This window comes from Astyanax mexicanus, chromosome 15 (genome assembly GCF_023375975.1).
Source record: "Astyanax mexicanus isolate ESR-SI-001 chromosome 15, AstMex3_surface, whole genome shotgun sequence".
Lineage (NCBI taxonomy): Eukaryota > Metazoa > Chordata > Actinopteri > Characiformes > Acestrorhamphidae > Astyanax > Astyanax mexicanus.
The window spans coordinates 27856751-27883431 of record NC_064422.1 but is presented as its reverse complement, the minus strand read 5'-3'; the positions used below and the strand labels follow the sequence as shown (position 1 = coordinate 27883431).

General features: G+C 38.3%; 1 protein-coding gene and 1 long non-coding RNA gene across 12 annotated transcripts in view; one reads left to right on the top strand and one right to left on the bottom strand.

Moving 5' to 3' along the window:
- Positions 1-26681, top strand: part of wu:fj29h11 (uncharacterized) — a 57825-nt gene that overhangs the window by 27988 nt on the left and 3156 nt on the right. For all 3 annotated transcript variants that reach the window (XM_022667890.2, XM_007257235.4, XM_049464617.1), the window contains 22 exons: positions 127-253; positions 1478-1597; positions 2263-2410; positions 3356-3468; positions 3674-3827; positions 4136-4384; positions 4846-5040; positions 8324-8502; positions 9897-10083; positions 11802-11944; positions 14705-14889; positions 18238-18497; positions 18778-19000; positions 20048-20225; positions 20375-20501; positions 20608-20688; positions 21179-21382; positions 22734-23002; positions 23149-23294; positions 23734-23818; positions 24881-24992; positions 26253-26384. In XM_022667890.2, coding sequence (XP_022523611.2) covers positions 127-253; positions 1478-1597; positions 2263-2410; positions 3356-3468; positions 3674-3827; positions 4136-4384; positions 4846-5040; positions 8324-8502; positions 9897-10083; positions 11802-11944; positions 14705-14889; positions 18238-18497; positions 18778-19000; positions 20048-20225; positions 20375-20501; positions 20608-20688; positions 21179-21382; positions 22734-23002; positions 23149-23294; positions 23734-23818; positions 24881-24992; positions 26253-26384 — 3617 coding nt within the window. The remainder of the gene's footprint in view (positions 1-126; positions 254-1477; positions 1598-2262; positions 2411-3355; positions 3469-3673; positions 3828-4135; positions 4385-4845; positions 5041-8323; positions 8503-9896; positions 10084-11801; positions 11945-14704; positions 14890-18237; positions 18498-18777; positions 19001-20047; positions 20226-20374; positions 20502-20607; positions 20689-21178; positions 21383-22733; positions 23003-23148; positions 23295-23733; positions 23819-24880; positions 24993-26252; positions 26385-26681) is intronic.
- The window catches only part of LOC107197834 (uncharacterized), a 32738-nt gene continuing 26059 nt past the window's right edge, over positions 20003-26681 (bottom strand). For 6 of the 9 annotated variants that reach the window (XR_007424423.1, XR_007424425.1, XR_007424426.1 and 3 more), the window contains 3 exons: positions 26203-26417; positions 25878-25994; positions 25015-25769 (listed from right to left, as the gene is read on the bottom strand). This is a non-coding gene — a long non-coding RNA (uncharacterized LOC107197834). Of the gene's footprint in view, positions 20526-21209; positions 21313-23407; positions 23915-25013; positions 25770-25877; positions 25995-26202; positions 26418-26681 lie in introns of those variants that run through there. The other 3 variants (XR_007424424.1, XR_007424427.1, XR_007424428.1) reach the window with 3 other exon arrangements.

Below are 26681 nucleotides of genomic sequence, written 5' to 3'. Positions count from 1 at the left end.
GATATCTTAGTATTGCTTAACACCTTAACACTCCAAAGCTTAGTACATTTTAAGGCATATTATTCAGCAACTATATGGGGCCTCTTTTTACAAATTTCTTTATATCCTTTATTACTTTACTTGCAGCTGGACCACCAAAATCTTCCTACCTTTGCGATCAGAGAGTTACCAGACCAAGAACCTCTTCCATGATGTGCACCCTTCCCTCCTGCTCTTCCTCCACCGCCTGCGCTCCATCACCATCTACAACGAGGTGAGTAGAGTCCATTTAGAGGCACTTTAGTACCTCACAGATTTGATTGGATGGTGGGAATGCCTTTTTCGTCCACTGTATGGTGCTCTGATTAATTGGGGAGGTGCTAAAAAGTACTTTATTAATACTTAATTGTTTGTTTTATGTTAAAAAAGGCAGTAGTATGCAAATACAAAAGTTATGCAACCAAACCCATATATTTAGATTAATGTCGATATTTAGATTAATTAATAATGAATAATGAAAAAAGTCTAGCCTTTAATCATTAAACATGAAAATTTACATTACTGAACATTAATGCAAATAAATAATTTACCCCCCCTAATTCTGGTGTATTTTAGTTAATACATTTGTTCTTAAATATTCACACAATTTTAAGAGATTTTTTAAGGTTTGGACTCTCCTCTTAAAAGATAAAAGGCATAAAATTAATGATGAAACATATCTTAATATTTTAATATTTTTTCCCCCGTTACCAATGAAACTTTCCTCAATCCACAAGACCAAGGCATTATCGAGCCACTTTTTTACTCAACAGTTGGAAGGATGTTCCTAATGAAGTGCTGAACTGTTTTTTTTTTTTTATACATACAAGTATACTATTATCCAATTTTTTATTTATTTACTTATTTATGTTGCCACATAAAGCTCCCCACAGTTTCTACATGTTAACATTATTCCAGCTACAGCTTGTTTAATTTTATAGTGTGATCAGGGCTTGTGTATAATTTTTTGCCTGGATGCTTAGTTGCTGTTTAGCAACAGATTTTCCAGATTATTTTCCCCCTGTAGCAATAAATGGGGTTCAAACGTTTTGCCATCTTTTGAATGCCACAATGATACAAATACACTTGTAACACTCAGCCATTAAAATGTGGCACCACATCAGCCATTTGACAACACCTGAGTGACCAACTGAGACACCATAGCAACCTGCTGTGCCATAGCACCTGGTATACTGTAGCAACTACCTAGCGACCACCAAGTAACATGATTGCAAGTGCCTGAAAAACCACAGCATTCCAGCTTCCATATCAATCACTTAGCAACACCATAGATAGCACCCACCTCGCAATCACTTACCAACAGTCATCTTGTCTATGGTTCATGTCTACTGACCACTATACATCCCCTGCAAACATGAACCTGAGCAAAACTGTGGGGAAAAAATTAAGGAAGATTTTTCGTGTGTGTTGTTTTTTTTTGTGTGCATGCGTTTCTCAGGCTGATAAGCGCTTGGTTTCCATGACCCGAAGAGATCAGAGCCACAACATACTGGAGGTGGACCACACTGGTGGAGTGGAGCGCTGGTTGGTGGTGAAGAAACTGCTTTACCCTAAGAAGGTCAGCACACCACACACTTACACAATCCCTCTGTTTTACGGTCACTTATTTCTTTATGCATCACTAATAGCAGCTTGTCTGGGCCGTGTTTAGGTTTGATCCTGCGTTCCTGCTGAGTTCTGTTGGCCTATTTTCCTGCTTCCTTAATTGGCTTTTGTTCAGGCTTTTAAAAAATGCATCTTTTCAACCTGCTGTCTGTACTGTGCAGCGTTTTGCTGCTGTCTGTGTTGCGTAAGTGTTCCACAGTTTGCACCCCAGAGACACTAAAAGCTGCTTCTTTTTCTTCTTCTTCTCTTCTTCTTCTACTCATCTCTTTCAAATGAAAATCGAGCAAGCTAAACAAGGTGAACTGAATACTGAATTTTCTTTACCTTGAGAACTTTCAGGGTGTTCACAGGCCGGCTCTGAGCAATACCTGCTGCTTTCTCTCGGTCTAATCTCTCTGTTATCTTTCTTCTTCCTCCATCACTTTTCCTCCCCCTTGTTAAGAATGCAGCTGGTGGAAAAGACTATGAACTTTCCCTCCGCTTCATTGCAGTGCTCTTTCACTCTTTGCATTGTGTTGATATATGCTTTGCATTTCACAGTCTTTTAAGAAGCTCCCTCTGTAGGTTAAAATAGTTTGGGTTAAAACCGAATGCCCCTGTTATTCTTTGCGCTTCTAGATTAAAGAGGATGTGGAGTCTACAGAAATTGCCCTCGCCTTCCAGCTCAGTGACGGTGCCGCATGTGATGTGAAGGTGCAGCCTCCAAAGCAGCCCGTCTTTGCCTTTCTGCCGCTGCGCAGCTTCGGCTTCCGATTCATCGTTCAAGGTTGGAGCTCAGTTATCTATCGTTTACACATCTGCATTTGTGCATCTCTTATCCAGATATTGTTTAATATATTTTTTTTATTTGTCATTTTACAAGCGCATCTCTGATGTTTGACATCAGGCCTGTTTTTCCAGCATTCTTTAATAGAATCTTCAGATCTTTTTCTGAGATGATGCAGCGTATGTGGTGAAAAAGCATATTAATTAAAAGTTCTTTTTTATTGTTTTTTCTTCTGGTTTTTAACTTAAAGGCTGCAAAGGCAGGAATAAGTTTGTACTAATGAACATTTGCTCAGTTAAAAAAAAAATTAGATTACATATCACTGTCAATTTCATATTGTATCTTTGAACTTTGTTTTATACTTTTTGAAAGATCTTTTTATCTGTTTTAAGGTCCTTTTGGATCATTCTTTTATATTTTGTCAAAGTGTTTTGATGGCTGGCTAATGTTTTTCTGTTTTTCAATAAAAGATACATATCGTTTTTGTCAGACAAAATACTAAGACAAAATTCTAAATTTTTGCTGTTTTTGGTCATTTGCAATGTGCAACTGACAGTTTTTAGTTGTGTCATTTTTTTATGACAAATGGGCCAATAACAACATTCCAGAATGAAGTGGAATAAAATCATCTACTGTAAAGGAACAAACGTTGGTATTTTGGAGATACATGTTTTGTCTGCCAGCAACGTTTTGCATTTGACTTTTATGAGACAAAAAATTCTAATTAAAAGTGGGTTTTTGACTTTCTGCTGCTGTTAGCATCTTTGAATTTTTGTTTAACAATTTTAGCCTAATATTTCTGTCAATGATTTTTATTCTGGTTTTATTTATCCCTGTATTCTTCACATTAACTGCCCACTATGGTTGTTTTTATACAAATATTTGGTGCAAATGAAACAAAAGTCATTAGCAAGTTTGAATGTTTCTTTCAATTTCTCCCTGCAGGAGATTTTGACATTCCTTCCTCTAGAGAGGATGTTGATCGGGACAGTTCTTGGAATCAGTGGCTTCGTTCTGAGATCCCTCAGGTCTTTCTCCAAGCCATGGAGGTCTTCAGTGTAAGCACAGAGTGTTATATTGGCATATGCACTATACTGTAGCTGTAAAGTGCATTTCTGTTGTTTTGTGTTTTTTTTCTCTGTATGCTTGCACCTTTAAACTTTTTTTTTATGGGTTCCATTACAACTAGAACATATCTTAGCATTTGTGTATGTCATGCTGAAAAGTATGAGAGTATGAACAGCTGTTCTTAAAATGTTACAGAAACACCCCCAGTTCAGTGGACTGCGTGGGCTCTGCCACTTTCTGCAGTTCATTCCTCAGCCCAGTGAAATCCTGGACTTCTTCAACCCTGTGGCTAATCAGATCATCCAGCTGCTGAAGGGTAAACCCTTCCTGCCAGCCAAGGAGGACAGTGGTGAGTCTGCTAGTTTCTAGATCTATGGTTGGTGGAATAACCTGAATTTTATAATTGGTTATTAAGAATGTGTTTGGTGAATAAATATAAGGGTCTAGTTACTTTCATAGCCTCCATTTTTGACATTTACTTGGTGTGCTTAATTAAAAGCACTACAACTGCTTGTGTGTTATTGAGTTTATTTGTTTTGTTTATTAATATAACCTATTAAATGATGAAAAAACACATTTTACTGGTTGATAGCATTTGATATCCATGCTTCTGTTGTTCCTAAGAGTTTTTTTCCCCCACCTCACATCTTATTGCAGAAGGCAAGGTAGAGTTCAAGCTGCCTTCCCAGGTGGCTGTGTGTCAGGACCCACTGATCCAGGAGGTGATTGGAGGAGAGGAGCTGTTTAAGCACCTGAATCTGTCTTACTTGCACCCGGTTCTACAGTCGGCTCTGTCCCAGTCCCTCCTCAACTCTCTGGGCATCCACCGGCTGAGGGGTCATGAGATCACCACCGTCATCTGCGCCATGGCCAAAAGCCTTGCACAACACGGCGACCTTCAGTCAGGTACAACAGTTGGTTAGGATAATGACATACTGTGCACTGCCTGTTGAAGCCTTACAGGTCCTCAATCAATAGGCTTTTTTCACTTCGAGTGACAGTTCTATGTCTTGCAGCTTGTCCAGAAATGCATGTATAAAGTGTGTATTTTAAGAGTACCTTAAAATGTGCACTTTCTGTGTCTGTAGGAAAAGCCCAGAAGAAGCAAAAAACACTTCAAATTCTTGCGTAATGAGTGTTTATAGAGTGTTTTTAGAGAGTTTATATGGTAATTATTGCAGATCAACAAGGACAACGTGTTCATGCCCACAGCATTTTGAACAGCTGGGTGTCAAACTTGAGCCGTTTATGTTTGTAATTGAAATGTACTCCCACAGCATTACGTGACTGGGTGATATTTGCAGGACTGTGACTCACAAGCTTTTTATTCAGTCTGCACCACGCCTTCATTACAGTTTTCTTCACAGATAATGGCCTGCAGAAGCTGGCCAAGCTACTGGCGTGTAACTTCCGCGCTCTGGAGCTGGAGTACGGGGAGGTAGACGATCAGCTGCAGGCCCTAAGAGACGTTCCCATGATCCCTCTGGCAGACGGCCGCACGGTGGCTCTCAGTGCAGAGGGCGTGTTCTTTCCTCTCAGTGACAAAAAGAAGTCTTATTCAGGTATGAACATGAAAATCCCGTCCAAGACATTACACACCGCTCAGCGCTCCTCATTTACGTCCTCATTTGCAGCAGGGGGCTGCTCTGTCTGCTTTTACTGCTGCCATTTCAGCCAGACAGCCTCTCCCCGGCCCATCTGTACAGAGAGGACGCTTCCTCCTCATTTCGAGCAGCTCTCCTGAATAAATGCAGTGAGTCACAGAGGGCACAAGTAGTGAAGCAAAACGCCACCTGCGTCATCACTTGCACCGGGTTGCAGGAGAACAGGGATTTTTTTTTCCTTTTTTGTTTGAAGCATTCGGAGCGTAAGCCATGAATAAAGCATGCATTTGCCCTCTGAAAGGTTTTCTTGTAGGTTTAGACATATTTTTGCTCCATCTTCAGCGCTATCACTGCATTTTATATTCAGCAGGTACAAAAATACATGGCAATGTGTGACAAACATGGCATGTGTGTCAACGTAGACAGTATCGGTCAGAATTGTGGAATCTCTTATATTATTAATTTTCAAACATCTCAGTTTCACTGCTGGACTGAGAATAGTCCATCAACTGGAAATATCCTGACAGTAGTGTCTTGTGGCCTGTATCCTGTGAGCCATGAAGAAGCTGGTGACTTTGACTAGGGGATGATCAACACAAACTGAGAAGTATCTGTCTGTGACTTCTACAGGGTGGATCAGCTAGGTTGGAGTGTCTTTCTTTAAATAATTTTATTTCAAATTTTCCAATTTTCCCCCAATTTACACGGCCAATTACCCAACCCACTCATTAGGACTCCCCCTATCACTGGTGATGCCCCAGGAAGGTGGTGTAGGCTATCTAGCACAAGCCTCCTCCGATACATGTGAAGTCAGTCACCGCCTCTTTTTGTACTACTGCTGATGCAGCTTTGCTGAGTAGCATCACAGCGCACTCTGAGGAAAGCGCAGTGACTCGGTTCTAATACATCAGCCTTGTGCTGCAGATGTCACTCTTTGGAGTGATGTAGGGAGAGAGCGCCACCTACCCACCCAGAGAGAGCAAGGCTCTCTCAAGGCTCTGGTAGCTGAGAGCAAGCTACATGAACAGGATTCGAACAGGATTTGAATCTCCTTGATCGCCTTAGTCCCCTGGACCACTCAAAGCCCCCAGGTTGGAGTGTCTTACAGAGAGGCTGGATTGTATGTGGTGTTTAAAAACTCCAGCAGCACTGCATCTGTGTCTGATCCACCACCAAAATAATTGCAGGACTACTAAGTGCTTCTAAATGGTCAGTGGAGCTGAGAAGATGAATAATAAGTGTAGTAACAAAGAGGTCATCATGATATTATGACTTAAGTGTGTGTAAATAAATACATACACACATGCACCCACACTCCATACACCTGTATTTTTCCTCTTAACCTGCTTAGGGGAACATATAGGTTTTGTGCTCGTGGCTGTGAAAGTCATATGAGCTGATTGCACGTGCCAGTGGAAAACCGGGAGGCAGATTCTATAGGACACTGCTGACAGGTGAAGCTGAGGAGCTTGGCTAAAAGCGGATGTCGGATGAATTAAACATCAGCGTCGGGGTCTAAAGAGATCAGGCAAGCGCCAGAGGAAGTGGGTCATAGTCACTTGTGCACTAAAACACACACACACACACATGCTCACCAGGGATAGGCGTGGTTATTCCAATACATGGATATCTGAGCTTATTTTAGTGTTCCCATGCTACACCAAGCTTAGCATAAAATATCTGAATAAGCTGTAGTAAAGTGAAGTTAAGATTAAAAACAAATTACAGTGGTATGCAAATGTTTGGGCGCCCCTGATAAGAAGTATCATTTAGTGTGAATAGTTCAGTGAGTAAAATATGTACTTGATTCTAAAAAGCATAATATTCATGACAACACATTTCTTTTATATTTAAACAAGAATACTTTGCTTCTCTCTTCTCTCTTCCGTATATATCCCTTCACTACACTTACAATAATTCCGCTTTTCAAGAGGACTTGCAAGCTCTCATCCAATCATGAACTTTGCTCATGTTCATCATCACCTGAGTATTGAATTGTGTCATCTGTATGTAATTTCAGTTCTGTGTATACAGCTCTGAAAAAAAGGAGAGACCACTTTAGTTTCTGAATTAGTTTCTTTGATTTTGCTATTTTATAGGTATATTTTGGAGTAAAATGAACATTGTTGTTTTATTCTATAAACTACAGACATTTCTCCCAAATTCCAAATAAAAATAGTAATTTAGAGCATTTATTTGCAGAAAATGAGAAAAAGCTGATATAAATAAAGATGCAGAACTTTCAGACCTCAAATAATGCAAAGAAAACAATTTCATATTCTTAAAGTTTTAAGAGTTCAGAAATCAATATTTGGTGGAATAACCCTGGTTTTTAATCACAGTTTTCATGCATCTTGGCATGTTCTCCTCCACCAGTCTTACACACTGCTTTTGGATAACTTTATGCCACTCCTGGTGCAAAAATTCAAGCAGTTCAGCTTGGTTTTATGGTTGTGATCATCCATCTTCCTCTTGATTATATTCCAGAGGTTTTCAGTTTGGTAAAATTAAAGAAACTCATCATTTTTAAGTGGTCTTTTATTTTTTTTCCAGAGCTGTATGTACTTTTGTTAGTATCTTTTTTGGGTTCTTTGTGAAGTATTGCAAACTTTTTCTGTTGCATACTGAGTGTTTACTCATTGTTTGTTTCTGACTGGTTATTGATCTTAGACTGTTCAGGTTTCTGCGGTTTGGTTTGGCTGTTGCCAAGTTGTTGTTTTTTTTTTTTTTTTTGACCCTAGCACTGATCTGGTGACGTCTCTGATTTGTCCTTATCTGTTCTGGTTGCTTTGGTAACATTGGTTAACAACACTAACATCACTCTATTAAACCTTGTAATTGCCTTTTATCTAAAAGTGTCTGTCCTTATATAGACAGTGTGAGGTTTGCTACCAAGATTTGCTGGTGTTTAATTGAATATGTGTTTCTCAGTAACAGTAATATGTGTTAATAATAACACATGCTCCAAAAGACCAAAGCATGATCAGTCCACCTCGGTGCTCAATATTCTGAAAGCTGTTTTATTCATACAATTCTGCAGTCTTGTTTTTCCAAACCTACATTTGCTTACTGTGTATAAAAATAAAACACTAATCTTGCGTTGGCCCAATTATTTCTTTTTCTGCACAGTTTTGTTACAACAGTGAAAATATGGAAACATTTCAAGCAAAACTTAAAGAGAGTTGGACTCGCCTCTGACCCTCATAAACGCTCACATCCCCTGTTCTCTGCCCTGCTGCAGGTCTGAGGGCTCTGTATAAGGACCTGAACATCGTGGAGCCGTGCCTGTTGTCTTGTCTGAATGAGCTGGGGAACTCTCAGGTGCACGAGCTGCTCCGCAGACTACAGGTGCACGACCTGGAGCCACAGGAGGTGCTGCAACAGCACATCTACCCCATTCTGAAGAGCACAGCCTGGAAGGTCAGAACAACAGAAAACAGTGCTACTCTACTGATTAACAGTCTAACTATGTAGCCTTAATAAATACATAGTTTAATGTATAACTTTTAAAACTACATAAACAACCATTGAAAATTTCATAGTTGTTATTGTAAGTCGCTTTGGACAAAAGCGTCTGCCAAATGTAATGTAATGTAATGTTACTCAGTATCATTATGGTACTAAGAATATTCACACTAAATTTGAACTCTATGATAAATCCTTTTAAAAACAGGCAGTTTGCATGTCTCAAAACCAAATTTCTTTGTACTGTATACATTTTCTTTCTTTGAGGTCGACTTATGGCCGTTGTGTGGACCCAAAAATATATATTAATATGACTATTTCTCAACCACTCTCTTTTTCTTTGAAAGCTGTTTTTGTTTCTAATTGTCTTAATACCCATATCTTGATTTATGTATTTAATGTATTTTTAAATGACCTCTATTCTGAGGTATCTGGCTACCCTGCATTAGATCTGATGCAGATCTAAGATTCAACTGCTTCGGTTGAACAGGCCATTATACATATTATATTCTGTGCTTAGTTATGATTAGTCACACCTTTTCTTCTTCTTAAGATTAAGCTTTTAATCATGGTTATCTGAATGTAAATAAAATAATTATTGTTAGATTGTAAATATTATAAAATATTATTATTTTATAATATTATATTTATATTAGAAGGTGCCAGTGTTAAACTAATTAAAAATAATTGGGAGCGTACATAGAGGAAATGAACACCTCTGTTCTGTAAAATGAGCAAACTTGGTGATTGATTAGTAATCTGCATAAAAAACAAAAGCATGTTAAAATTTCCGAATTAACCCCACATGTTAACATTAACATCACTAAAAAATCTCAGCAGGACGACCTGCTTGTCATTTTAAAGTTTAATTTTTTTTCATAGAAGAAGGGTAGCAAAAACAGGGCACACAGATAAGTAAATGGTAGGCTTTAAACTTTCTGAAATGTTACAATCCCTTTTTGCCTATTTGAGTTCAGTTAGCATAACCAATCTGATTAGTTTATACTGCAATGTTGAAATTGTGTCACCCTATTAAAATTATGGTGGGGGTGTGCATATCATGAATCAGGACTGTTATGTAAGAGTTTTTAAGTTTTGGGATTGGCCCATTTTTTAACTCATCCTTGTTATTCTCATTACTTACATAACCGTGACATGATAACATTTTTTCTTTGCTTGTGCACTTTTAATACTAATAACATAAAATTAAACCTATATTATACAGAGTTTAAAGTTTGTTCAGCTTCAGTATGTATGGATACAGTTGTGCTGCCTAAGTAGAGAACATTTAAAATCATCTGACCTTACAGCTATCTAAATTCCTGCGGCACAATTCTCTCCCTTCACAGGAAAAGTCAAAGGACATCACTGTCAGCTACCTGGTGTTTATTAAACAGCACTCTCAGAACCAGGACTACAGGGCACTGAGGGCAGACATCCCTGTCTGGACTAACAAGGGCTTCCTCTGCCCTGCTGAGAGCAAAGTCCAGTTCTCTAAAGAGTACGGCAACATCGACCTGCCCACCAAGCTGCCGGGTAAACACCGCACACTCTTTTTAATCCAAACGCACGTGGTCCTCTTTATTACAGAACTGTCTGACAATATATCCTCAACCATCATCAAAAATAGCAGCATAAATAGCCCCTCTCTCTGATTCACTGTTCACCTCTCCCCTTGCTGTTGCGTGTTACTGGTCTCTGGACGAAGCTCTTTTAGATATGTCTGACTATAATGTGGGTGGGTCTGCACTCTGAGAGAAAATAAACACAGAAAGAGCTTTTCAGAAGAACCAGGGCTCAGTCTTTACCCAGAGAACCTCCAGTCTGAAATAGCAGCAGCTCTTGAGCCCAGGGCAAATCAGGAATGAGTAAGCAGTGCTTCTGCCCTTTATGCTCAGTCCGCGTTCGCCCTGTCCCACATAATTGATTACTGTGGGTCTTGTTGCCAGGCCTGGATGTAAGAGGGACCAGAGCCTCCAATAGAATGTGGTCTTTATCCTTATAGGCGCTTAAGCAAGGCGTGAAATTGTGGGGAGAATTTATAGAGTTATATAAGCTCTGCTCGTGAATGTGGGATGGAAAATGTGTTAGCATGCATGACCTAGCGCACTCGCGCACGACCTGCCTGGTGCTGGTCCACATTTCAGACACTACAATTGTACAATTCCTCCATTTTTCCATCTTTAATGTCGCCTTTCTTCATATAAAACAGCACAGTGTGCAAGAAGCAACAGTAACTGTGTAATTTACTCTGGCCAAAAATGTGATTAATTGGATTGGATTCAAATTGGTTAAAATTGTTCTTATGTTTCTCCAAACCTAAGAAACTAATAACACATAACAATTAAATGACTTAATAACCTTTTACGGCAACAGTATAGAGCTTAAAGCTGAAATAAGTATTTAAATCTGCATTTTGTATATTTAAATAAAATATATCTAACTTTTAATTAACTTGAAATATGTAATTGTGTCCTTTTTGAATTTTAATAATTTCACGTTTTAAACTTTTAAGGACGTGAAATTAGCTGTTACATACAACATCCAATTTCAAAATAACTTAAGATTCAGATTCAAATACTTGTGTATTATGTCTGTATTTGAGCTCAATAGAATTGCATTGTGTACACCTCATCCAGTAGCAACAAAAATATAATCTACTATTTTTAATTGAGCTAATCTGGCAGCTTTTATTAGTGTGTTCCTGGTATTCCACACACCACAAATTCAAATGTAATGCAGAGATGGAGCCAAGAATAAAGGACTATTTACAGTATATGGCTCCTTAAACTGGCGTTCGTTAAATGTTAAGATAAATTGTTGTGGGGAAACACACCCCAGATGTGAACTCCACAACTTGGAAACCTAAAGCCAGTTGGGAAGGTCTTATAGCTGTTACAAGTTATAGCTGACACACTGCATTTTCATCTCTTCTGGAGGACAAAATGAAAAAAACTGTATTACTGTTACATTATTCACACAACACACCATGTCAAAAGCATTTTGTTGCTGTCATTCAAAAACCTTGTATCTGTATTTTTGCGTAACTGAATTTGACATTGACATAATTCAAATCTGCCAGTTGTTCTTTAAGTTATATTAAACTGTCATATTGAATCGATTAAAGAAATGCGGCAAAATGACATTTTTAGATCGACTTCCACAAAAAAAAAAAAAAAAATGTTTTTTCCTTCTCCTTTAAAGCCACTAAGGTTTATATATTTGCACAAGGTATAATATTTTTGTCTTTTTAGGTGTGGACTGGGTGCTGCTGGACCCATGCTACCTCCGGGATGATGGAGATGTGTCTGGTTGGAGGGAAATGTTCAGTGAGTTGGGGGTGAGGGACTTGCTTATCTTCAGGAAAGAGAAGCACACCTTCACTGTTGCAGAACTGGTAAGGAAATGCTGTAACTCAGCTGTGTGTGTGTGAGGTTGTGTGTGTGTGTGTGGGGGGGGGGAAGGCTGGTCAGGCAGGTCGTAAAGTGTCAGTCTAAATTCTGAATGGGCCAAAGTCTAATGAAGCATGCCGGCATTCACTTTGGCCTTGACACTGTGGAGCTCTGAGAAGAAATTTTGGTTTGGGGAAAAAGGGCAGGTCGTCCTGCTCATCTGAAGATAGTGAGGTACACTGTGATCTTCAGGACTTGGACCTTCTGCAATTTTCTCTGGCATCAGCAGCTATCAAACCCACAATCTCCCAACAATAAGTCCAGCGATTAGACAGTAGAGCCACACAGTTTACAGCTCACCACTTCAGTTTCTAAATCTCTGATGTTTCTATTTATAGGTATATATTTGAGCAAATGAACAATGTTTTATTATAACTACAGACAACATTTCTCCCAAGTTCCAAAATAAAAATATTGTGATCTAGAGCATTTATTTGCAGAAAATTAGAAATGTCTGAAATAACAAAAAGGATGCAGAGCTTTCAGACCTCAAATAATGCAAAGAAAACAAAGTTCATATTCATAAAGTTTAGAGAGTTCAGAAATACTTTTTTGGTGGAATAACCCTGGTTTTTAATCATAGTTTCCATGCATCTTGGCATGTTCTCCTCCACCAGTCTTACACTCTGCTTTTAAATAACTTTATGCCACATCTGGTGCAAAATTTATCATTACTCATTTTATATGGTCTCTAAATACATACACACACATACTGAAATTTGTTATTTTCATTGTGAATACATTGATTCCAGTTTCATGCACAACATGGGCAAAATGTGCCTGATGCTTTAGGTTCTTATAATAAACATCAGTTTCAAGAATCACATCCATAAAAGTTGTTTGTATGTAATGGCATAATTTTGTATTTGGTTGCGTAATAAATTGCATTTGCATCCATATTATTCATATTCTTTCAGCAGATTTTCTGTGCTTCTTATTATAATAATGTATCAAAACACCCCGTTTCTGCAGATATGTAAGGAACGAATGACATTTACATTAGTACTGTCATGATCATGAATCATTTTTCCCCAAAGTAAACCAAATGAAAGGACAGCAGTTCTGAGTCACACCAGTGACCAGTTAAACCGAGACAGCAGTGCCAAAATTTCAGCAGCTCAAATACAGTATTAACTGTGTCAGACAATGGCCAGTCACATAATCCGGTCATTACTGCCCACTGCGTACAGCTCGTTCTTTCACTGTGCTCCCAAATGAATGGCCTAGTGTTGTAAACCCAGCAGTTGGGTTTATATTCAGTTACATGGGTTTATATGGGGGAGAGTATAGAGGAGTAGACATGATGGAGGAAATGATGGTCTTTGAAGGTATGCTGGATTTGTAGCACTTGTGGGTTTGACCCACATTTCCGTGGTGTGTTTATCAGGCTGTTCATCCTGTTGGAAGAGCTGTGGAGCTCGGAGTGCTGCGGCTGTATCCTGCACTCTTCCTCATGCGACTCAGAGTGTAACCGCAGCTTGCAGTGAGGAGCTCATGCAGTGCGCTAGCTGGATTTAAGACTGCTTAACCACCTTAATCCCTCTGCTACCGATATACTACCCTGCTTTATCCCACAGCCATGACAACACTGCTGCTTTTAACTGGAGCTGCAGTCTAAAAGAGTTGCTAATATATATTTTTTTATATTCTTAAAGGTGATATGTTGTAACTGCACACAGTTAAAGCAGTGATCTTGGAGTTGTTGAAAAATATAAATATATATATATATATATTTAGTTTGGACACAGCTTACATTATGTGATTTTTTTTCCCATTATTTAAAAATTGTCTGCATTGTAGATTAGGGCTGCAACTAATGATTAATTTGGCAGTTGAATAATCTGATGGTTATTTTGTTGATTAGTCAGCGATTATTTCTGCCATGTCCTCCATCTGTAAAAACGTCAGAAACAGCTGAACATGAGATTTAAAAGGCATTTAAATAAAAAAGATGTTGTTTAAACGTGGAAAGTACTGATATTTTGTGATTAAATATGTAATCTGCTGAGTTTGGGCACTTTTGGAGACACAAACGTTAAGTAAAGTTGAGTGTAAACTGTGTAAGTGAGCCATTTCCACTCATTTATCTCTTGTTGCATTTCTGTCCCCAGCACTTTGTGTTACAAATTAATGATTAGTTGACAGATTACATTTGTAGTAGATAAATTAAAATAATTAACATTGTCGATTATATCGACTAATCGTTGCAGCCCTATTGTTGATAGATTAATATTACAGTCATCCAAACTATGAAGAAAACAAGGAATAATGTGGTAAACAAAAAAGTGTTAAACAAACCAGAATATGTTTTATATTTTAGATTCTTCAGAGTAGCACCTCTTGCTTAGATGACAGCTTCACACTTCTTGTCATTTCTCAGTCAGATTTATGAGGAATAGCTTTCAGTTAACAGCTGTGCTGAACTTGTCAAGAGTTAATTACTTGGATTCCTTGTCTCTTAATGTGTTTGAGAGCATCAGTTGTAAAGTTGTGAAGAGGTATACAGTGGTATACAGTGAATAGCTCTATTTGAATAATGTTCTAATGCATATTATGGAAAGAACTACTCAACTAAGCTTAATGACCATCAAAAACATTATAATGATGAAACTGGCTCTCATCAAGAAGTCTTGTTTTTTGCTCAGTACTGTATTTCACTTATTTCTGTCTTAATCTCTCTCTCTCCCTCCCTGTCTCTCTTTAAGGCGTCCAGCCCGTGGGCCACAGAAGGCAAGCTGTGGGCTAAGCCTGCAGACGGAGTGTATGTTATTCAGGATCAGCACTGTGAGGAGTTCCACTCCCTGCTCACAGCAGATCAGCTCCCCACCCACATCAAACTCCAACAGAGACAAGCTCTGATCAGCCTGCTGGAGCACAACTGGGACACGGGGTAACACACTCACGCCTCACACACACATCACACACACACACACACACCACTCTCACTGTACACTGTATGTTCCTACGCATCATCACCCTGTCAAACACACTTTTTCACCTTAATACAGTATACAGTACAGTATCTACAGTTCTATTATTTTCACTGAGCCAATCACATGACATGTAGGTAAAGCTGTATTCTATCTACCCACTGCACACAGAGTGTCTGCAGATCTTTACAAATCTTACAAGGTTTTAAAAAATGTTAAGCTAAAAAAAGTGTCTTCAAGTGTCATAAGTCATCACATAAAAAGTTTTTTAAATAGCTACAGACAGTAAATACACTTGTTTTTAAAGATGGCATTTTACAGTTTCTACATTACACATACGCAACTTTTATGCTATTATGCTATTATGACAGACTCAACTAAGCAAAAACACTGGTATTATTTATGGCTCTGTGGGGGATGATATTTAGCAGGGATGTTTTTTATTGTTTTTACCTAGTGGAGATTATACTGTTTGAATTGGCAAGAGGAAATATAGTGACACTGGTTGGACCCTATTTTCAGTATTTAAAAGTTTTTTTCTTTGTGTAAAACTGTTTATTTAGGTTTGTATGAAATATTGGTTTGTCAAAATACAGGAACAACAAGCTTACTGTAAAATCTGTAAGCTCTATTGATTTTCTTTCTATATGGTATTAAAGTTTTGTATTTTGCCCATATCTGTACTGTGAATACATGATTTCAACAGACACAATTATTATAGTAAAAAAAAAAACTGACATAAAAGTACACCATGTTTTGCGCTCACATTTTGAGTCCTTATAGCTCCAATCTAAGAACAGATACACCAGCACTGCTGTCTGCCTGCTAGCTTTCCCCTAATCCACACAAACTGTGGCTCATTGTGAAGCAAATCCATTTGTGTTCTGGGCAATCTGTTGATTGCGTCCTGTATCTACTCTGATTCTCCAGTCCACATTTCTCACACTACTGGCCTAGTTGTGTAGATAACTGCTGAAATGTCCTCCATCCCCCTGCTGGTGGCTAAGAGTCTCCCTCCCTTCCAAAGAACCGTGTTAAACAGTTGGCTGGATAGTAATGGGGCCATTGTCAGTGTATTATCCCCTCTGATCTCATAAGCTTAGATTGAAGAGAACTATTGCTCTGCGCTGTTACTGGGTTACTTTCAGGCTGGAAATCAGTGTGAAGCTCATTGTGGATTTGTGCAATCTATTTAATGTCCTTTCCTCGTTGTTGCCTTGCTCTCAGCTGCTCTGTATTGTGATAGAAGTGAAACAGGAGTAGACTCGGCTCCTATTCTCGGAAAGTGCTGACCCTTAAGAAAGACGTAACAAATGCAGCAACACATTGCAGCTGTGAGAACACAGCTGTGTTGAGCCTGAGCTTTAGTTTCTGAGAGTTCATTGAACTGTGTGGTCTCCTGCGTGCAGTTCTGTAGTTCTTATTAATGGCCTTTCGTAAAGTGACAGTCTGTAAGTGTGTCAGAATGTGTAATTGCACAAAGAAATTAAAAGAAAATAAAAAAACTAAGAGAATAAAAATAAAATAAAAACAGGCTGTCTGAAAGTTTAAAATGATTTAGTGACTTCAGTGAGCTGAGTTTTTTTTTTTTTAGCTTTATATTTCCACCTCACTTCAGTTCTAATTCTGTGGTTCTTTGGTTTAACAATGAGCAAGTAAACATTTGCCGTTCTGATGTCTCTATGTTCGCCACTAGCTCCTGTATCAGCGTCATTGGAAGTACCACACTTTTTCAGTAACCATCAAAAGCCGTCATAGCCTAAACAACTCCTGGAAAAACCTACCAGAGCACACTATATGTTTTTAGATTAAATATATAACAGACTTTGCAGGGATGGTAGCAGAAGCATGTTGATGCCATTTATTTTATTAGCATATGTTGTCCTCTCCACACTCAGGAATACTACTGCTTTCAGTTTAAAAGAAAAAGGACTGCTGCTTTAACCACCAGCAGCAAAGCTGATTCTAGAATTCACTGTAGTGGCAACTTTTGCAGGCTCCTGATGACCTCATGAAATGTGCATTTTAGCATCGCTCTCAGCGAGCACTTCACCCCCCTCAGCCTGTCCCTGCTGTAGCATATGACTCATCAGCCAGTCAGACCAGGACACACACACACAGCACAGCACATACACACACACTGTTTATGCTCCATAAATCTTCATTAAACATGTTAAAGTGCCCATAGTGTTAAAGCCTTTAAAAAAACATTTTGCTGTTAAAATTTGGGAAAATCGTGATTCATACCACATTTGTACACAAGCCAAATGGGAGGAAAAGATGAAGTGAAAAGGCAGATTCAAACCCGTCTTTGAGGCAAAATTTACACAACAGTTGTGACCCAAATCTATTTTTTTTTTTCACCAAATCTGATGTTTATTTCAGGCTGTTCACACTATCTTTTTAATGTGATGTGAGCTACTATGTATCTGACATTCATCAAAACAGTCCACGCTCATAAACTGACGCACATGCACAAAAGAGCAATACTTAATGTGACCTGCTTGTCTGGATGCAAGCAATAATACATTTAGAAGTATCAGCCACTTATTGTTATTGTATTTTTCTTTCTTCGCTGTACTCATTTATGATGGATGTAAGTCTTAGTTGGTGTAACATAAAAGACCCAAACTGGAACTGATGTGAAATGTGAAATTCAGTGTTTTTTGCAATTATGTCACATATGACAAAAATGCTTGGATTTTTATTTTTTGCCTGTTGTGTGAATGTAGCCTAAACACTTCTGACCACAACTGTAAATACTTACAAATTATTTTATTTACAGGATTTATATTAACTGAGCTATAAAAATAATTATATTCAAGAGAATAGTTTATCATACAGTTGAGCAGAAGAACCAACCAGACATAATCCTGATTCATTCTTTTAAAAATATTACTTCAAAACACAGAAAACATTTTTAACATTTTAACAGCAACAATCTGTCTAATGATTCTAGATAGCTTTATGGATTTATTTATATATGGATTTAGCTATTTTACTGACTAAAATTCAGACCAAAAATGCAGACTTAGTAATAAAACTAAATAACTACACAATGTTTATAGCCTATAGCCTGGGGACAAGCTCTAAATTGTGGAAATTAGTTCAGTAAAGGTAGCTGCATAAGTCACATAGGTCATTATCCTAGGGGTAAAATTATTTACGCAAAAAACAAACAAAAAAAAATTGTAATGTGGTGATAGCTTAGTAGTATAATGATTCACGTTTAGTACAGCTTCATGCAGTATACTGGATTACTATTGGCTCCACTGTGATGCATGAATCATGATCTGTCTGTTTTTCAGGGAGAAATATTCTCAGTATCTCAGCGCTCAGGTGTTGGACGGTGAGAGCAGACCTTTGAGAGACACCAGGTCCTCGTTCCATCACTCCCTGACCCAGCTGGCCTGGGTGCCTGCGTTCAGACCTGTGCTGGAGGGAGGACGCACCGTGACCTACTTGTGCCCTAACACAGTGTACCTCTTTTCTGCTGAGGTGCACAGACTTCTGGGAGCTCACGTTCATTACATCGATTTGGCTCCTAGCGAATTCTCCAGAGCTGTGGGTAAGCAGGTGGTGCCAGTGAGCCTGTTGACAAGTTTTTGAATAGTAAAGCTGCTGTAGTAAATGAAGTGCACGGTTGCATGTTGCATGAATTGTTTTATTTATTTTTTGCTATAATCCCCTTCATGCAATGATAAAATGTACAACCCTGCTGTAAATTCAGAATCCCTTATGTCTACTTGCTTATATTGTAACACATGTAAGCATTGGTTTTAAGGTCAGAGTGTCTTTACTGTTATGAAAGCGATGAATTCAATCCCTATCTCCTGGTGTGTGTGCAGGGATGAGGCACAGTGTGAAGGTGGAAGAAATGGTGGGCTATCTGAAGCTCTGGTGCACAAAGGCGACTGAGGAGAAGGAGACTGGTGAGGCCGAGGGGGCGGACTTCAGCACGACCGTCCAGCACATCTACTATGTTTACTGTTACCTGCAGGCCGAGTGCTCCTCCGCACAGCTCAAAGAGCTCTTCCAGCACTCGCCCGCTGTCTTCATCGAGTACGACAGGTAAGTCTCACTCTCTTTCTCTTCTTCTTATTCCTATTTTTTTAAGTACACTGTAGGCACTGCTGGTGGACTCAGGTGGTGGTTCTTGACTGCTTTTACAGTTTAAGGAGAGGTCAGGACTGCACTCAGCCCACCCCTCAGACCAAAACATGGAGTGAGCAGTAAACTTTAAAGTCTCAAAAATAAAACAGCCAGCACAATGCATGCTTGCAGTTAGACTTTTGGTTTAACTAAATTAAAGATTTCATCACATTTCCCAGTATATAGATTGTTTTATCATTTTCTGTTAAACATTTATTTTAAAAAACTGAGTGTAATGATGATACATGGAAGCGATTAGAATGCTGAGGATAGGTGTACTGGGGAAAACTAAACACTAAACAAAAGTTTGGAAAGGGGTCCTGCAGCACATTTGCCCACATATGTTGCAGCTGGGCCTGTAGATCCTTCACACTTTATTTATTATTATACAGCTCTGTCATGAGAGGCAACACGTGCTGCCGCTGAATGTCTTGTACATATCGCTGAGCTTTTAGCCTCCCTCATTTCACTACTAAAGGTGACTGACTGTTGTAAAGTAAAGTTTTCACTGTCTAGGCAGCAGGGTCACGTTCAAACCCAGCTCAGGGAATCATATGTTCTAAATGCGTCCTGCCAGAATCACCCAGGAGCACACAAATAAAAAATGCTTTATTGATTCTCTACTGCAGAAGAAACTTTGTTAAATCTATTTGTTCTAAATAATTTCACATATAAATGTTTTATAGAGCACCTTTCATGCACAGAATGCAGCTTAACATGCTTTACAATAAAATTGATGAGTAAAAATTGAGACAAAGGATAATTTAATAACAGTAGATAATAATATAGTATAATAACAATAAAATTAAAATATTCTTAAAATATTTTTTTGATATTTTATATTTTTAAAATATTCTTAAAAGTATAAATATATATACACTTAAAAGAAATGAGAAAATAATGTATCGTAAAAATATATAATTAAAGAAATGAAACATTACTGCCTTTTATTTTTAACACCTACAGGAAGGACGAGTGTTGTTCTGGACACTTCTATCATTTAAAGGACGTGTGCTGGAGCGATCCTACAGGCATGTTTGTCAGATATAAAGAGTTGATCCGCAGGCCGGAGAGCGGAGTCCGAGAGCCAATAGTTCTGTCTCCATTTTATCACCCACTACAGAACATGAAAGAACTGTTCATGGTAAGTCTTTAGATTAGAACATGTACTGTTCAATCTGTTTTATTAATGGAATCATTGGTAGTAGAGAAATAAACATGGAATGAAATCATTATTATTAGGAAAAAAAATGGAACTGATTTGTTTTACTGGTCTTGTTCCTCTTCCTCTAGTCTCTGAATGTTGAGCGCAGTCCATCTATGAGGCAGTATGTGGACCTCCTGGATGTTATCTGTGAGTCATCACCGATTCCTACAGGAGAGGTTCTTCAGGATATCTCCATTCTTTTTGCCCGACTGGGTGAGTGTTGCCTGCAGTATCTCCCTAAAAATACAGCCGTCCATGAGTATTGATTTCCTGAAAAGAATTGTTTTGACATCTTGTGTTTTGCTTCTTTTTACAAAAGCTGAAAAATGTAAAATAAATATGCCTGGAGAGCAAGACCAAGACATTGAATTAGACAGGCATTACTGCAGGTCTTTGAAAGGTGAGTTTATGATGATGCTATTTATTAACTGCTGTTTTTATCTGAACTCTCTCTGTATGACTGTGTTTTTTAAGTCAAATTTAAAGGAATATACTCAGATGTTTCTGTTTAATTTCTTGATGCTACATCTGTATTATGGGTACACGCTTTAGGCAACACACACATGATGCACGCTGATTTAATGGCTGAGGGTTTTTTTTTTTTCCATGGATGACAGGATTGGTATTAAATACATTTTTATCTTTTTAAAAATTGAAAAGCTACAGTTTATTTACTTGGGTTGTCTTTCTTTATCTTAAAATAAAGTTAGTTGGATGATCAGAAACCTGAAAATTTTACTAATACACAAAAACAGAACTCATTGTAAAAAGGCAAATACTTGTCACAGCACTGCACAGCTCTTATGAGCATGTGCAAAAATATACAGGCACATAAAGATGAGGTTTTTTAGACAGACACTCATTTTTTTGTCTCCTGCAATTTCTGACAGAAATGGTGTCTTACAAGCGGGTGTTCCCTACCAAAACCCAGGTCTGGGTCACGCTGGCACGCAAGCCCATGATATCAGATGATCCGAGCCTGGAGAAGATCTTCAAATCTCACAGTGATGTTTGTCTACTCAACCTGCCCTCGGCACAGAGGAAAACAGCAAACATTCAATCCAAAAACAAGCTTAAACCAGCTGGACCAAGAGGTAAAGCTTAAAAAATGACTTAATGTGAACTTTAGCACCCAAATATTGCAATAGATGTTCCACAGATTGGAATTAAAGGTTTGTTCAGGACTTATTTTTTTTTTAATCATACAGCATATGTCCTGCTCCTACCTGCAGAGTATACATTTTAGTTCAGCCCACCTGCAGTCAATTTTCTTCAAAAATTAGATTAAAAATTAGACAAAATTAAATTATAGTGGACATCAGGTCACTTTAATTTTGTTGTTAAGCAGTCTGTGTATTTTTAATAAACACAAAACAAGAAATTAAATATATATGTTAATATAGAACCTTAATTTTAGTAGTGCTGTGCTTTGCTACAGACAGCACAGTAAAATAGAAATACCGTCTATAAACATACACCTACCTATACAAAAGATGATTAACTATATTATCTACAAATCCATTTCTCTAACAAATAGTGCACATTATTGTGTAATAATTTACAATCCATATGTTGTTCACGTGATATTTAGAATACGTTTCTTACTTTCTCATTGATTATTTAGCTGTTTACCTGTATGTAAATTATTCAGTTACTATTATACTTTTTAAATACATTATTATTTATTTGCATTGCACTGACATTTTGAGATATTGTGAAGAGGCCCACAAGTCCTTTGAAGTCTTGCAAGATCTTGCAGGAAGATACAGAAGCCCCTATTATCATGAGCTATGTAGTGCACTATCTAGGCAGTAGTAATCCATTTGAGATTTAGGCTAAATAGCAGCAATAGACTTGAAGGTTTATTCCATGCTGTGGTTGTTTTCTGATCTGACAGCTCTTATTGGTATAAGCATTAGTCTTTTATATTCAATTTAATGGGAAACCAAGGGTCGATGCTGAAGCAACATGACAGCTTTTTGTCCAGTTATTGTAACATATATTGGCTTTTTTTTTGGTACCTTAAAAAGAGACACCAAGGCCCAAACCCATTTTACACTTAGCCCTACCTCTATTTTGTGCAGATCTTTTAGAGGCTCATTTCATTATTAGTGTTTATTGATTGCTATTTTCCCTCTTCCACCTCAAATCGGGCAGCACTTACCGTTTCTCTGCTATTACAACAGACTGGCAGGGTGACCCACAGTGCACTAGGGGAAGGATTTTAACCTATGCAAATAAAGGTTATGTAGGGACGTAAAGGATGTAGGGGTACAAATAAAAAATGTGTTTAGATCCAAGGGTGTTCAGTGCTACTGTTACATTCAACCTGCTCAAAAGAGCTCAGACACAGATCTTTGTAAAGTGTAAAGTAGCTTTGTGACAATATCTGTTATGAAAAGCATTATATCAATAAATTTGAATTGAATTGTATGTATTTCTCAGGTAAGCTGCACGAGGAGAAGCCAGCTTTCAGTGAGCGAGACCGAGAGCTGTTTCTGGAGATCTGTGGGATAAGGAAACTTTCCCATTGTGTGACCACTGAAGCTCAGACTGAAAACTACAGGCCGTGCCCAGTCATGCAGGCTCTCGTCCACGACCTTATCCCATATATTCAGAGGTTCATCTACCACCACGAGGAGCTGGGAGAAATATATGAAGACTTGAAAGAGAATGGCATTGCCCAGGAGATCCAGTCACTGAGTTTTGGTCAGGTAGGTGTGCTTTGTCCTTCTGCTCCATCAATATCTAGACGTTTGCCATTCTTGGCTTAGTTCCAGAGGCTGCTGAGTCATTGCTCACTCTTGCATCATGCACTTTACCTGGAGGACTGAATAAAATGGATTGTGTTTTATTGTAGGTTGGAAAACTCTACATTTATTACCGTCTGGAGCAGCCAGACGAGCAGCCTATTTTAGAGAGCGAGGACATCATATGCTTGCTGAAAGACAGGAAGGAGTTATATATTCAGAAGGACCATCAGCTACCCAAACTGGACATCGGCAGGTACAGCATCTGCTCGCACTCTCTTCTTTTTTTCTTTTTGTTTAACACTAGAAACTAGGGATGCACTAAAATGTAACATTTTGCCCAAAACCATACAAAATTTCTCTTGCTTTAAAAAAAAAAAAAATCACAATTCAATTAAAAAACTACTGTTTATCTATTTATGCAACATGTAACATATCTCGGCAGACAAACCAACAAAGCACACTAAACTTAGCAGTGGAGTTTTATTCATATATAAACAAAATACAGTATCATTTACCCCATCAGTGTAATTTTAGTATCACAGTTACGTCAGCAGTGCTATTGTATTATAATCATAAATTGACTAAATAGTCATACATTTACTTCAGAAGAAAATCTGGACATTACAGTAAACACTGTAATATAACTTAAATTAATAATTCTCTTATGAGTGGCTGCATTTGTCTGATTGCAGAGAGCTGGTGAAACTGTTCACATCTGAAAAAAACTTGGCAAAGGAGCTGGAGCACTTTGTTGAAGGCCTTGTTACAAGCATTGGTGTAAGTACACCCAATTAAATCCTTTAAAAATTCTATTTACATTGTCACTCTCAGCACTAAAATAAGAAATGTTCTCTGAAAACATTGTTGCAACACCTGAAAAGTAAAAGGTGTGTTTTAAAATCTATGAAACACGACAGACATTAATCATCTGCATTCGTACTCTAATGTCACAGATGGAACTGTTAGACTGTTAATACTACCCTCTTTGATATCCTGGCATTTTTTTATTTCTATAGTACATACTTACAGGAGAACACCTCACAAACATTTACATACTGCTATCCCATGATGTATTGGGGACACTTGCATCTGTGTGTCATGGAATAGCAATATGTAAACACCCATGTTTACATTTACAATGTGTACATTATTAGGTGTTATCCTGTGAGTATATATTATATATAAGTAAATAAATGGATATATGGAACAATTCACAGTTACACAGATAGATGGCCCATCTTAATCAGCATCGGCTATTGATAATATAAGTCAGTATTTGCACTGCCTGAATCTAGGCTCCACTTCCTATTCATTGTGCAGCTGGATGAGTCACTAATGATAAAACAAGGTCATGGCAGCTATTAAGAAAGGTAATAACGAGGACCCATAATGTTGAGAATCTTAACTACTGGTCCTAAAGCCACGAGTTAATGTGCAGGAGGCAGAGATGGGTGCCTGGCTCCTCGGCACACAGGTGAGTCATCCCAGCCATGGCTCTACAGATGAGAAAGGCGCTCTGCATTAGTGGGTCATGTCTCTGGGGGATTTGTCACAGCCGCCTGGCAACTGGAACTGATGTGCTGATTGAACGGACGCACTTTAAGACATTCTAATTAGCACATCAGGGGACCATAGACGGAAATGTCTGGAAGAGATAAGCTACATGGCTGTGTGTTCCTTTGTTTCAGCAATCGGTTGCACAGTGTTGAGCTGTCAGATTTCTCTTCAGTCAAATCTCAAAAACATTTATAACACAAAAGCACACAGTGAGACAGTGTGAGCCATTGCCTTTTTTTCAGATTTTTTATGAATAATCTGTTTTGTCTGTGTCTGATCCAGGATAAAGCTGGGTTGAGAAGATTCCTGGACAGAAAGGACATTCAGGAGCTTCCTGAGGATGAAGAGCAGTGGGAGGTTCCTGCGCCAGTGGTGCTCAAGCCAGATCCCATTGGTAAGTTCAAGCCTGGTTCAAGCATGTTCTCTTGATGTTTCTCATGGTTTTGAAGTCGCATCTGTGACACATTTGCAATTCAGACATGCACTGCTGCTTTAATCCCAGAATTCTCCTAGTCTTTTCCAGCGGTCTGTTATTTTCCCTCCTTTTCATCTTCCATTCATGCATGCACGTGGACACGCGGGCTACATATGCTAATAGGGATTTGTTTCATCGCTGTGCTTGCTGGCATGAAAGCGCAGCTGTTGCCTTAGTTTCAAGACAGCAAAGGGGAACATCCCTCCTGTACGCTTTATGCACATGCATGCTTTAGCTAAACAACAGCCATACATACAACAACTAGGGCTGCAAAATATAGCACTGAAATACACCTAAAATGCAGAAAGTCATGGGACAGCAGTTGGTAAACTGATCGTAAAGTTTTTAGGTTTTGTCTTGTGAGTGAGGTTGAGGACTGGCCAGAGAGCTCATGACAAAGAGACCTGAATTATCAGGTCTGATAGAGTGTGCAGATTTATGGAACAGAAATGAACATTTCTTGATCCACAGTGTCCGGTAAATACCGTAAATACATCATAAAATGAATTACCACACACAGTGGACAGCGCAGTGGGTGGTAATAATTGTGACCGACAGAGTCTGACAGAAATGCCATGCCCATTTAATGCTGGAGACAGGTCAGTACAGTAGTTTTAGCTTTCTAGAGACACGCCAAAGGTCATTGGACTTGATACTTGTTTCTGTCTCATGATTTTTATGCCGGTATCCTTGTATCTTTGGGAGAGGGACATAAATAATCAAGAATTTTAATGGAGGAAATGTAGCTTAAATAATAATAAAAAATAAAAAAAACATGTATCATAAATTAAAAAGGTAACCTACCTTCTGAACTCGTCAGTAGTAAACCATGCAGTGTTTCCATAGCTAAATACTACAATTTTTTTTTTTTTTTACAAAATTACAGAAAGCAGTAGCAGCCAGTTGTGGTGACGTGATATTCTGTGTAACAAAAAAAAAACAGCATATTTAAAGTTTCTGAATTGATCACACATTAACATTGACAGTAATATATGTAACCCTAACAGCAATTATTACCATAACACTGCACATATACATACATACACAATCCATACTGCACACAGAGAAACCCAACATTAGAATATTAGATTTAGCTAAACACTGAGTAAGTATGAGGACAGGCTCTTACACTGTTGCTGATGATTAAGCTGTGTTGATGGCTGGTGATTCTCTTGGCAGTGCCCACCAGCCTCGCATCTGGAGCTGCAAGTGTGCAGGAAGTAGAGAAGAAGACTGAGGAGGATGAAGATGATAAGTTGCACTGCTGGCCTCCCAGAGCATCGCTTGGTAAAACAGGAGGGAGCAGCACAGGTACAGGGTTGTTGTAGACCATGCATAAAATGTCTATTAATACAGATGACATTATAGAAGATGACATTATTATTATTATTATTATTATTATTATTATTATCTCTCAAAAGTAAGTACACTCCTCATATTTTAGTAAATTTTATAGGACAAATCTGAAGATATAATACTTGTAATAATGTACAGTTGTAACATTGTAAATTTGCTCTGCCCCCAAAATAACTCGACAAACAACCATTAATGTCTACACCCCTGCAACAAATGTAAGTACACTCCTAAGTGAAAATGGCAAAACTGAAA